Source organism: Labeo rohita, chromosome 19 (assembly GCF_022985175.1).
Source record: "Labeo rohita strain BAU-BD-2019 chromosome 19, IGBB_LRoh.1.0, whole genome shotgun sequence".
Taxonomy (NCBI): domain Eukaryota; kingdom Metazoa; phylum Chordata; class Actinopteri; order Cypriniformes; family Cyprinidae; genus Labeo; species Labeo rohita.
This window is the reverse complement of record NC_066887.1, coordinates 14,385,881-14,400,020: the sequence shown is the minus strand read 5'-3', so window position 1 is coordinate 14,400,020 and position 14,140 is coordinate 14,385,881. Positions and strand designations below refer to the sequence as shown.

Genomic DNA, 14,140 nt, shown 5'->3' with positions numbered 1-14,140 from the left:
CTGCATTACACATAAACCTGGCTGATAGTGTGAACAAAAGCGAATGTGGTGTAAAAACGCAAGCGCAAGCATGCCGCTTTAGCTTGTTTTTTGATCGTGACTCATGTTTTTACGAAGTCATACCCAAGGATTTTGCATCCTATTTCCAGTTGGATGCTAGCTGAGCTACGGAGCTGTAATTATAACTGTAAAAGAAAATAATTACAAGTGCGCAATATTTTTCCGCCTCTAGTGTTAATTTGTATTGGAAAGTGCAGTGATATGTACTTACTGGTATGTATTATGCGTCTTGCGAAAAAGTTCGCACAGGCATGTTTTTGTCAGTTTAGAACAGGTAGTCATTTTTTTGGTTTCTTTTCATTTCTTGTTTTAGCTTGTACTTTGTCAAGGTGGTACCATAATAATAAAAATCTATTTTGAGCTTTACTCAGCTCTTTGTGATTCATAAGGATGTCTTGAATTTATCACAGAACAAAGAAGGTTCCCAAGATTGCTCTTTACACAAATGTCTAAAAAATTATTTGGGACAAATGTACCTCCATTTTTTAAGATCACTGATCTACTTCTGAGACGTGTTTGGTTTTTAGGATAACCAGCTTGAATTTCATTCAGTGAGGTCTAAACAGTATGGGTTTTTATCCATAAATTTAACCATTGCTGTCCATTTCTTTGAAAATGGAGTAATATATTCTGATCAGCTTTGTCTGTCAAGGTAAATATTTGAAGGCATTGATTTAGTTCAGAAATTTTGCGTAATTTTGCATAACGAAACGCAAAAACATTGTGTTTGTTTCCCTTTGTTATTTTGTTGTTGTATAATCATATCATTTGGATTTTAGTTTTTAGCTGTATATTTCTCCAATTCAAAAGACGTGGCAGTCTTGGTAAATTTGTTCTTAGTGTGTGTCATAATGCACATGGCTGTTAAGAGGTGAGAAAAATCTGTTTTTCATAATGCCCACCTACTACCTGCAGTGACAATGTACAGAGCCAGACTGTCCTATTTCTGTAAAGGCAGTCTGTAATAATTATCTGTAGAGAAGACTTTGTTAGTTATGTATTTAGCACCTTGTGCATTAGTAAAGTAATCAGGTTCTGGCATTTAGTTTGCAGAAAACAAGTATATTTTTCTCAGATTGGAAGTGGCATGTCTCATTTATGGCATCATTTTGAAAGTCCTGTTTCATTTCTTATTTTCTTAAAGGTTAATGACTTACTGTAAATTCTGCATGTTATAGCTGAGAAGAGACTGTCTCTCATTCATTAATATTGTCCTTTATATTTAATACCTGCAAATGAAATATTGCAGATGTCATTCTACTAATTTTCACTTATTTTGCCCTTTATCTTATCTCTGTCTGTCTCTGTCTAAGATCCTTCAGATATCAAGTACTATCCAAGTGCTAATTTCCTGTCTCGCAACTTCAAATTGACCATATCTCTCTTAGAACAAATTATTATTATATAACTAGTGAAAACCTGTGAAACTGTACAAATTAACGCAGTGACTCCAATTACTTTTCTTTCCTCTTGGTGCCATACTGATTGCTTTTTCTCTCTTTTCTTTTCACCCTTCTGACTTAACTTTTTTAATCTAAACACAATAACTGACTAACATGTTTGCTTGTGTAACTCCACAGGTTGCATTTCCTGGTCTTCCACACAGAAGAGGTGCATGATGTTTTGCGGATCTGGGATGGGCCTCAGGACGGAGGAGTCCTCCTGAGAGAGCTGAGTGGCTCTACACTTCCTCCAGACCTCCACAGCACCTTCAACTCAGTCAGTCTGCAGTTTACAACTGACTTCTTCACCAGCAAGCAGGGTTTCGCTCTGCAGTTCTCGGGTATGTGTTTTACTCGCACTCCATTCACTCCCAGTCCACTTCACACACCACATTTTCACCAGTTTCACCATCGTGTAGATGCTGTAAGGGAATATTATAATAATTAATTTCCTCACAAAATTCAAGCGCGTAGCACTGAAACCCTACTGTAATTGTTAGATTGGCCAAGGATCAGCAATCTCTACGTAAAACTGATAGCGCAGACCAAACTGTAAGTCGTAGAGACTTGAAACTTGGAGGGATGGTAGTACTCACACCACCGACAACATCACCAAGGCTCGCCCCAATTGGCCTGACAGGGGCGCTACAGCGAAATTATGAAATCGCTCATAACCCCTAAACCATCAGTTGCAGGCTCAAGTATCTTATGTCATTGGAATCCTTGGCAGGACAAAACGCATTCCTCAGATTCAGTCGTGACCGTGATTTTGGACATTTTGAAAAACCTACTTTTGCGAACTAGTCCTAGGTTTTTCACCCGATTGGAACCAAACCAGTGCAGGAAGATTATCTTGAGAGTGAATATCAATAATTATCAAAAACAAAGTTGAGCTCACCATCACAAAGGGACGCCAAAACGTTCGAAAGGGGCGGGGCCACTTTTAGTAAAATGCCTGTAACTCCTGAACAGAATGAGATATCTTCGCCAAACTCAGAACACGTATGTAAGAGCTCAATCTGAGGTCACAGGAACAAAATCACAGAGTTTGGCCACTTAAAAATGGCTATAACTATGCAACTTTTTGTCCTATCAACTTGAAAATCGCTATGCACGACCTTGGTCTAAAGTGCCACAAGTGTCTATAAAGACATTTGCGTATCTCAAAAAAAGTATTGGCCGATGTAGCTTGAGCACCTATTAGACAAGGTTAATGGAGGCCGATTGGAACGAAACTCGAAAAGGTCTGTGAGAAATTTGAAAGAAATCGGCCACTGGCGGCGGTATCGCATTTTTCAAGGGCATAAACGATTGTACTTTCCGCATTATTTTTCACATATGCACGATTTTCATATCACATGATGGAACTCCTTATTCCGGACAACTTTGCTTCTAGAACCACTGCTGTCAGTCAAATCGTGTTAAATGATTGAGAAGATGTCAAAGACCTACTTTAGCGAACTAGTCCTAGGTTTTCGCTCAATCTGAAAAAAAAAAAACATTGCAGTACAATTTTCTTGACTCTCTAGGTCAATAACTATCAAAAAAACTGTTGAAATGTACCCTTTGGGAAGCTATAACAGGGTCGTTTAGAAAAGGGGCCTGTCCAAATTTACCCTAAATCCTATAAAGCCTAAAGAAAAACTCAAATCTTCACGAAACTGGGTGAGCACATACAATAGGTGATTGTAAACAAGCATGCAAAGTTTTAAGGAGATCGGATCACATAACAGTCATAAACGTTAAAAAACATAATATTTCTATGGTAAATTACATGGATTTTCCAAAAATGCTTTTTTTATTTAAATAATTGATTTAGGTGGTTACAGGCTTGCTACATAATGTCTTTCTTCATATGTGCTTAAATGCCTTAAAGCGCTTGAACCCGGTAATCGCTGCTTGCAGCTATATTTTATTTATTTATTTATTTATGACAGTCCAGAATATGAACAAAGATCTCTTCTAGAATAAAAGTCTACCTTACTACTACTATTACTAATACGCAGCAAATTAGGAGTTTATTGAGGCAAAAGTCATAGTTAATATGTTGTTAATAATGAGAACTGGTGAGAACTGGCATTTTCATAAATGTAAGCAAGTTCTTGCAGTATTGAGCATGCAGACAATACTTCAAGTATGCGACCAACTGTTCAGACAGTTCTATGAGTCAGTAGTAGCCAATCATCTGAGCGAATTATTCTGTAATGTGACTTGAGGCAGGTTGCTTGATTTTTTTTTTTTTCTGTATCTGGAAATCTATTCAGTAAATGTGCTTCTGTGTTTTACCGCATAAAACAAAAATGACCCCATAAGCGAACATGTAAGTTAATGTTGTGTTTTTTGGAAAATTTCATTTGCGTCTTGCTGTTTTCCATTCAGCACCATTCTGAATCTCAACATTTCTGATAAAAGCCTTGATAGTGGGAGACAGTTCTTGAGCTCCAGAATGACAGCTGAGAAGCCCCATCTTAGAGCTTCTCCAAAAGCCTCCGACAGCACCCACCATGCAGCACGTCCTTACAGATGCAGCCTCTCCACTGACAATAAATGAAACCTGTTAAGCCAAGGTTTATGTGCTTCTGTCTGCTGTCAGCCTGTAACCAGGGTAACCATCCCCACCCACCTCCATCAGCCATCACTCCAACCACAGTGTCCTGATTTCTTACGTGATATCTTAGAGATTTAAAAAAGACATTAAAGGTTTTACATAAAAAGGAAAAGCAATAATATGCCATTACGCATCAATGCCATGTTATTTCTGTTCCAAAGCCTTACATTTTACTTTTAAAACAGCCCATCTGGGTTAAAGCATCTATGAGAGAGCACCACAGAGATGCAGGTGTCTAGATAAATAAATGAAGGCATGTAGAAGCACGCAGACTAGAGCTGTCATTTGGGTGCTATGGATTCAGTTGGTTCTAACAGTGCAGGTAGTTTGCAGGCTTACAGCAGTTATAGTGAATGTTTGAAATGCCTGGTAGGTCAGCACCACAAACCAGCAGATGACTTAGATTGGTTATATATAAAACACAGTGGTTCTCAACCAAAGGTCCAGGGCCCACTAGGGGGCCTCTAGATAAATTTAAATTACTTAAAGAAGTCGTTCACTTCCAGAATAAAAAATTTCCTGATAATTTACTCACTTCCATGTCATTGAAGATGTTCACGTCTTGCTGTCTTCAGTCGTAAACAAATTAAGGTTTTTGAGGAAGACATTCCAGGACTCTTCTCCATATAGTGGACTTCAATTGGAATCAACGGGTTGAGGGTCCAGATTGCAGTTTCAGTGCAGCTTCAAATGGCTCTACAAGGGTAGAGGTCTATAATGGTCTTGTCTAGTGAAACAGTCAATCATTTTCAAAAAAATGATTAAAAAAATACAAACAAAAAAAAAAATATATACTTTTTAACCACAAATGCTCATCTTTCACTAGCTCTTCAAGCTAGTCTTCAAGCATTATGTAATCACGTTGGAAAGGTGATGCGCAATTAGTTCTTTGTTTGTGTAATTTGATTTAAAAATCATCCAACATCGTTGTTTTACCTTTTTTGTAAAGGGCGTTTGACTTTCTTTGCACGTTCGCTTTGTAAACACAGGGTCGGGCTGGTGCTGGTGCTAGTGAGCATTTATGATTAAAAAGTATGTCCATTTTTATTGTTTTTTTTTTTTTTAGAAAATTACCGATCATTTTGCTAGATAAGACCCTTATTCCTTGGCTGGGATCAGGTGGAGCCATTTGAAGCTTCATTGAACTGCAATTTGGACTTTCAACCTATTGATCCCCATTGAAATCCACTATATGAAGAAAAATCCTGAAATGTTTTCATCAGAAACCTTTTTTTCAAAATTACTTTGGATCACATGGAGGTGAGTAAACTATCATTTTTAATTCTGGAAGTGAACTACTCTTTTAAATAAGAAAATGAACATTAAAATAAGTTTAAAAAAATTCAGTGTGAACTTACAATTATTTCCCTCATCGACTGTCATTTTTATTTAAAAGCCTGAATATATGAGGGAATTTTAAAAATGTTTTCTAGACCTGGAAAAGTCATGAAAATTAAAATCCTAAAATGTCAAAAGGCATTTTAATAATCAGTATAAATTGTTTCTGGTTATATCAAGCTTTAAAATGGGAAAACAACCCTGTAATTACAAATGACTTGAAAAGTCATATCAATAAATTGGTATGAAAGCGTAAACCCTGAAGGACATTCAGTTCTTGAAACTTTTTGAATTATTGAATTGAATTTAATTGAATTGAGTATTATTATTATAATTTTTTTCTTTTATAATATTTTGCCAGTCCTACTTTCTGCAAATAAGCAGCCTTGTCTTTTCAGCAGTACCAGAAATAAATTGGGTGGCCTTTAGATATTTTCCTTGACAATGGGAGGCCTTCGGGTCAAAACGGTTGAGAATCAATGGTCTAGGATATTGAGACAATGGGATCCATTGATTACGTTAAGGTTGCTGACTGGAAGTTTTTCTTTCTGCAGTTTCAACTGCCACTTCCTGTAACGATCCTGGCATTCCAACAAATGGCACCCGCATAGGAGACAGCAGAGAGCCAGGGGATAATGTGCTGTTCCAGTGTGATCCTGGATACCTCCTACAGGGGGCGACCAAAATCACCTGTACCGAGATCAACAACCGTTTCTTCTGGCAGCCCGATCCACCCACCTGTTCTGGTAAGAACATGCCAGATTAAGAAATATAAACGCTTCCTTCCTCAACCAACACTTTCACAGTGATCACTGCATCTTCACGCTTTATTTTTTTAACATAAGAGCAGGTGTTTTTATCTTTTTATCTTGAATGTGCATGGCATCCGTTGTCAGCCGCTTCCAATTATTTTAGCAGTACAAAAATAGCTTACTTCCTGAAAAAGGAGAATATTCTGTCCCATTAGTTTCACATAAAGAACAATACATGTTTCACACAAGCACAAGAAAGAGTGCAATTGTGATGAATGTCAACAGAGTTGTGATTTGACTAATCAAAATCACATGTAAACACATTTTATATAATGAGCTAAGTATCGGCATTTTGCTGTACAGTATGTGTAAATGCACTTAGTGATTGTATGATGAAGGAAAAATCAACAGGAAAAGGTTTGTGTAACTACATTCAGATAGACTCAAGGTTGCAATTCAAGTCATTTTGAAATTCCTTTCAGTTTTCATTTTTCAAGACCTTGTTCACTGAGTTTTCACCCAATTTAAATAAAACATACAAAATACATTTTAAAATCATGCACAGAAAGTATAAGAACATTCACCATATTGTTGACCACATGAGGAGGATAATTATGAGCATATTTCTGCTGGCCTTGGCCAGCTGTTTACCACTGATTCTCTTGCTTCAGCTACATTATACAGATTTCATCACTCTACTTCCCAGGTAAGGATTTTGCAGACATTAGGGGCAGCAGTATTTGGTTTTCTTTTGTGAATTAAAGCCACTTTATGTTAATAGCCACACTAACTATACTATAATTAGGTTGCCTTGTTCAATTAAACTCAGTATGAGTTTGTGTTAATGTTTACCTGAACCACAGGCAAAACCCTGGAGGTCTTTGCCTATTTCAGGTAAAAACCTGCTACTGCTGAGTTTAGCACATAACCTCATTACTTTGATCATCTTTGGGTCTAGATAATTACAGATTTGCTAATAGTTAAATCAGGAAGTGTTTATCTCAAAGCAAAATTAAAAAATTTGTTCTGGATCAGCGGTTCTTTTTTTGACTTTAAGTTTGTTTGTTTTTTTAGCTTATTTTAGTGCTTGTTTTTTTCTTATTGTATATAATTTTAAAGAGCAGTTCATATGGTAGTATAAAGTGTACTGATATTGTGTTGGAGTCCCATGCGACAGGTTTAAAGCCAAGTCCATGGTTGTTTTTTATGTCCACTGATTGAAGCAACCCCAATAACGTCATATCTAGCCCCTGGAATGTGTATTTACCAGTGGAACCCTGAGAAAAAAAAGATTTTACACCCAGGAATGCAGTTTTTACCGGGGGACCCCACTCGAAACGTGATTGGGCTAGTTTAGGGCTACTTTTGAGTAGCAAGTGGGCAGGTTTTGTTGTGAAAACCTGGCAACCCTGGCTACCATTGACAAAGCATGCACCAAAACTGTACTAGTGCTCCAGTCTGTTCTTAGAATAATGACAAAAACATTTATGCAAGCAAATCGTGCCCACAGCTAAAGTTTAGGTGCTAAACTGTAAACGCTTAACATGATAACGATGGATATGTTAGTTGAGGTTGTACTCACAGGTTGTGGTTCAGAGATGCTTGTTAGTCCAAATAAAGATTAGAAGCCAATGAAGATAAAAACCAAGATTAGAAAAGCAGTCCTCTGTAAAATGACGAGCAAAACAAAAGATTCGAATTGTATTGCTGTGGTATCATAGAAAAAATGGACTTAAACCACTGATTCTTGACAACATTATCTTTCAGCGATGAAAACGAAACAAACTCGCTTTGACAGCCCAGAACACAGTGTCTTCTCGACAAGATGTAAACACACTAACTTGACAAGTGTTTGTGGGAACATTAGAGTGTTTGTAATTCGTGGGCAGGCAGGTATTGCTGATATGTTAACTTGTGATGTAGATCAGTGAGAGACAGGAGATTGGAAAATATAACGACTCATTAAGGCATTTCAGAATCGACTCTCTCTTTTGAGACAATATCTTTGTTTATCATGGACGTTTTTCGATTAACAACTTTGCAGACTGTAACATTGAAGGATAGCTTTGTTACTCACCCCCTTGTTATCCAAGATGTTTGTGTCTTTCTTCAGTCAATAAGAAATTATGTTTCTTGAGGAAAACAATTCAGGAATTATCTCCATATAATGGAATTCAATGGTGCCCCCAAGTTTGCACTTCCAAAATGCAGTTTAAATGCAGCTTCAGATGGCTCTAAATGATCCCAGCCGAGGAAGAAGGTTCTTATCTAGCAAAACGATTGGTCATTTTCTAAACAAATTGACAATTTATATACTTTTTAACCTCAAACGCTCATCTTGTCTAAGTCTGCGTGAACTTCGTTTTTTTCCGGTTCAGTACAGTCAGTACAGTTAGGGTATGTCAAAAAATTTCGAATCTCGTTTTCTTCCCCAATTTCAAAATCGTACTACATTGCTGCAGAGGTACCCAGGGACCCAGTGTTTACAAAGTGAACTTGAAAAGAAGATCAAACGCCCTTTACCAAAAAATATTCTTAAAAAAAGGTAAAACACGTTGAAGAAGAAAATGAGATGGGAGTTTTTTGACTGTATTGAACCGGATTACACAGACTAAGTATGCACATCACAGAGACGAGACAAGCATTTGAGGTTAGAAAAGTATATAAATTGTCAGTTTGTTTCAAAAATGACCGATCGTTTCACTAGATAAGACCCTTCTGCCTCGGCTGGGATCATTTAGAGCCATTCGAAGCTGCATTTAAACTGCATTTTGGAAGTTCAAACTTGGGGACACCATTGAAGTTCACTATATGGACTGCATTCCTGAAATGTTTTCCCTTAAGAAACATAATTTCTTATCAACTCAAGAAAGAAAGACATAAACATCTTGGATGACAAGGAGGTAAGTGCATTATCTGTAAATTTTTGTTCTGAAAGTAAACTTCTTCAAGTAATCTTTATTTGCCTTAGCCCCCTGGTTGAGAACCACTCCTCTAGATGAAGTTTTAACATAAGGGCCCACATTTTGAAAGTGCAAGTAGCACAGTATGTTCAGTATTTGATTTTTTATTGTATGTCTTTTTCGTTTCTTTTATATTGCAGCTCCATGTGGAGGGAATCTGACCGGTCCCAGTGGACTGATCCTGTCTCCTGAATACCCAGAGCCCTATCCTCATGGCAGAGAATGTGACTGGACCGTAACAGTAACGCCAGACCACATCATATCACTTACTTTCAATCAGTAAGAGTGTTTTTTGTTTTGTTTTTTTAATTGAAGTCCCCCATTTCCATCTAACATTCAATTTACAAAAATGATTTTTAATAGTTTTAGTTAAGAATAACAACAACCTTAACCCTAACAATGACAACACTGGTTGTTTATAGTCCATGTTTCTTCCTCACACTAGCTTTAGTCTAGAGCCGAGCTACGACTTCCTGCATGTCTACGATGGGCCTGATTCTCTCAGCCCTCTGCTGGGCAGCTTTTACGGCACGGACGTCCCTGACCGCATTGAGAGCAGCTCCAACACACTCTTCCTGGCCTTCCGCAGTGACGCTTCACTCAGCAGCAATGGATTTGTCCTGCAGTACACTGGTATGTCATCCCCTTGTGGTGGGAGGAATAAGTCACTTCCATTCTTATTTAGTAGGCTCCTTTTCCTGTATTGTGAAAGAATTTGGTCATATGGCAGTAGGTCTTAATTTTCCATTTGTCTTTACCTTTTGTTCTTTCGTTTCTGTAGTGTGCCGTACTGCAACAGAGCTTTGACTGTTGTCTTGATCACCCCCTCCTGCTCGTACCGCTTTCGTGTAGCGTATAATTATCGACCCGTGGCACTTCTCGCAGTCGTCTAGAGAAGAATTATGAAAATGAAAAGCCAGAATGTGCTCACTAAAGCTGGCATTTGATCAATGTTTTGCTGTCACACTAAAGGCTCAGCATAAATGAGAACAAATGCGAGTTTGCTGTCTCCGTACGTGCCCTGCTGACCTCACTTTGTCTGATGACACTTTGGCTTATTTGTTTATTCATGAAATGACAGACTTGTCCGATCAGACACACCGCAGTCCAAAATCAGTTCTCGCCAAGAGTCAGGGACACGTTAAAAATTGGCTTTGGCGAGCAAATAAAACGGAGATACTGAGATACTCCCACACTTCTAACGATCCTTGCCTCAGTGGACCATCAGAAGTGTACTTGAAATGGCATTTTTTTCTTAATAGACCTCTTTGTGTTGAAAATTATGTAGACTGTGAAGATATCTGTGTAAAATGAATATATTAATAACAAAATCATGTTGTTGTTGTGACAGGTTCAGTTTTACTGAGGCACCGATGCGGTTTTATATTATAATTCATATGACACATTTGCCTATTTTTGTAACTAATATGCAAGGAAAAAGTAGCATGCTTTTCAAAGGTTTGCTGTCTTTTTAATAGAAATTCATACTTTTATTCAGCAAGGATGCATTAAATTGTTTGAAAGTGTTGTTAAAGACATGTATAGTGTATTTATAAAGATTTCTATTTATAGTGGTGTTTTAAACCTTGTTCATCAAAGAATCCTGAAAAAACAAAATGTATCAGTTTCCACAAGTTTTTCACCCTCAAGTGATCCTAGCTGTATGTGACTTTCTTCTTTTAAATGAATACAATCGGAGCTGTATTAAAAATGTTCTGGCTCTTCCATGCTTTATAATGGCAGTGAATCGGTGTTGAGATTGTGAAACCCAAGAAAGTGCATCCGTCCTTCATATAAAGTGCTCCGGGGGGTTAATAAAGGGCTTATGAAGTGAAACGATGCATTTGTGCAAGAAAAATATCCATATCTACTAGAGCTGCCCTCGACTAAACATAGCCTAATAAGCGCTCAAGCGCACACAGAAAAAGCTTGCTGCAGCGCACTGACGGATAGAATTATTATGAATGTGTCGGAAAAAATAGCAAGGAGACTGCATTAAAGTGTTAATAATTTATTGATAAACTAGTGCTTTCTTTGTTTTTGGCTTAAGAGATGAAGTTGGCGACACTGACTCGTCATCTCCGCAGTAGTGATGCGCTTGTTTCATAACGGATTACATAATCAGAGAATTTTTGTTTTCCATTTGAATTGGTTAATTTGAAAGTAGACATATTGCTTTCTATAGACCTATTTTTCATGTCTGCAAGTCACATATACACAGAGATTCGAAGTTTTGCGCTCAAGACGGCAGAAATCGCATCCTGTTTGCTTTCATTATTTTACAAAAGCGCAACGTTTCGTTGTTATTGTGAGTGCACACAAATAAATGTAGAGTCTTTACAGATTTGATTTACAGATACAGATACTTTTATCTGTATGAGCAAAAATGACGGAGTATTTTAAGTGCAAGTGACCTGGCGCCTCCAGACACTTCAATAGTGCACATTTTTCTAGGTTAACATTAGATTTGGGTGCCATGTAAAGTTGCTACTACTTACATCTGTCAGATGAAAAGCCATATTTGAGGTCGATGAATGATAGGTGAACGTCCTGCCTGATGTAATATATTACCAGATAGAACAGCCGTTAATGATCTGTCTGTCATGGACTGCATGACTTCGCCACTTCTTGTGGAATATTTTTTTCTGCGACTAATAAAATTTGTTAATGGTGTGCTAATGGTTAGTCAACTATTAGGGGGCAGCCCTAATATTTAAAATTTTAGAAACCATAATCTGTAACTGTCGTACACGCGTTCACAAGAGAGTGATGTTCTAGCAGATGATGTAGGACATAGACAAACGCAGAAGTGCAGTAGAGAGAGAAAAACAAAACGGGCCATGAATTATAAGTACAAAACAAGGATTTATAAAGTAAAACATCAGAGGATTTCAGTATAAGCCAAGAGGAAGCTAGTTTTTCTTGGCTGTAAACAAAACTTGGTTCTCACAAAACTAGCATATTCTAAAAGAAACCTGGATTATGGTTTATAAAGTTTAAAATATGTCTATTTTTCTTACACATGCATCGATTCACTTCAGAAGGCCTTTATTAAATCTGTGAACTGTGTGGAGCACTTTTTATGATGGATGGATGCGCTTTATTGGACTTTAAAATCTTAACAGCCATTCACTGCTATTATAAAGCTTGGAAGAGTCAGGATGTTTTTTAATATAACTCTAACTGTATTCATCAGAGAGAAGACATATACACCTAGGATGGCTTAAGGGGGAATAGATCATGCGGTAATTTTCATTTTTGGGTAACCTATCCCTAAGGACTAAGACTAAGCAACAGCAAACTTTTGAACAGTATTAACATGGCGTCCAGTAAGATAAATATTTCAGAACAACAGCAGCTACCGTATTGATGCTTCTTATACTCTGTCAGTGAACTTAAAGTGAACCACAACAGAACTCTACCTACTGATGGCTGTCGCTGGCATGCAGCGGTCAGAGAGAAAGTGAGAGAGAGAGACCATGCTCTTTAGATCACCCTCTGTTGGGCTTGGTGAATGAGGAACAGTATTCTCTCAATCTGGTGCAACAGATGGACACAGTGTGTGGCACTTCAAAAGCTCCAGTTCTAGACCCCAGTCTCCTCACAATGAATTAGTATAAACTAATAATGTGGAAGCAAATCATAAATACACAAAAAGTGTGTTTGTTTCAGCTTAACCCTGACAGAAGTGTTAGCTTAGTCGGTCTGGCACAGGGTCACGTTGGTTCATCTGCGCGTGCTACTGCTGTTGGAACGAGCTTCAGGTGCTGTCAACCTCTTTACAGACCAATCAGCTTCTCACAGACTCCCAACCGCGTCTGATTGGCCTCCGAGGTGCAATATGTGGGCCAAGGCTCTGCACGCTTGACCGACAGTTAAATAAACACCACGCACACATACACACTCCATTGCTCGTCCGAAGTGTTCCCTGCCAGCTCAAACATTTGTCATGTCCAAATGCACAAACACACACACACTCTCATATATAGCCTCATCGATGGATACTTGAGCTAGACCTTAAGGTTGGCTGCGGTCCACTCTTAATTACTGCCCGTCCCGCACTCGTCTTGTTAGAGCGGTGAGAAGCCAGGTGTAGGAAGATGAACTGAGTTATGGACCGTCTGGAGCGCTGGTCACAGCCAGCAGATTGCAGCCTGTTTCGACGTGCTATTGGGCCATGAAGGGCACGAACGTTGCAGTATAACTATGTTTGGAAGTAATATCTCAACAGGAACTGCATGCAACTCATTTTTTGCTGTGCGATGCAGATGTGTAGTAAGAATGATTGATTTCTAATTTTGGCCAAAGGATGCGCTGTGCGCCGTTCACATGTCCTGCTGGGTGACGGACTGTTTTGTGTAGTCAGCAGACCTGATCTAGCCCAGTGTCACTTTTAATATGTCCTGGGTCGGCCGTTCATGCTCCACGGGGCATGTAGGTTGCTGTAGCATATTTCTGGATTGTGAATTGGTGAAAGCATCTGCGTGCGCTCATTTGAAGCGTCTTTGAAGTGCACTTATTCACACAAAGAGCATCCTCTGTCTTTTTTTCTTCTATTTTTAGCACATGGGAGTTTCAGTTTTGAGGCCTGTAAGATTTATTTATTTATTTATTACAGATTAATGCTTCCATTCAGCAAGGACACAATTAAATGTTTAATGTTACATGTAAATGAACTTTATTCATCAAAGTATCCTAAAAAAAAAAATATTATTATTCATTACTTCTCTTCGAAAGTTTGAGGCCATTATGATTTATTTATATATTTTTAAACAAATTAATGCTTTCATTCAGCAAGGACACATTTATTGTTTAATGTTACATGTTAATGAAATTTTATTTTAAATAATATTAAAAAATATATTTTTTTTAAATTTATATTTAAAAAAAAAAAGAAAGAAATCCTAAAAATATTTTTCATATTTCAACATATCCTCTCCAGTTGTGTAAGTAGGGTTCATAATTCTATTTTGGCCA

At 37.8% G+C, this 14,140-nt stretch overlaps 1 protein-coding gene across 1 annotated transcript in view; it reads left to right on the top strand.

The window, feature by feature from the left end:
• csmd2 (CUB and Sushi multiple domains 2) overlaps window positions 1–14,140 on the top strand; it is a 385,015-nt gene that overhangs the window by 267,628 nt on the left and 103,247 nt on the right. Inside the window, exons 26-29 of the mRNA XM_051136347.1 lie at window positions 1,641–1,843; window positions 6,003–6,194; window positions 9,304–9,442; window positions 9,609–9,796. Coding sequence (XP_050992304.1) covers window positions 1,641–1,843; window positions 6,003–6,194; window positions 9,304–9,442; window positions 9,609–9,796 — 722 coding nt within the window. The remainder of the gene's footprint in view (window positions 1–1,640; window positions 1,844–6,002; window positions 6,195–9,303; window positions 9,443–9,608; window positions 9,797–14,140) is intronic.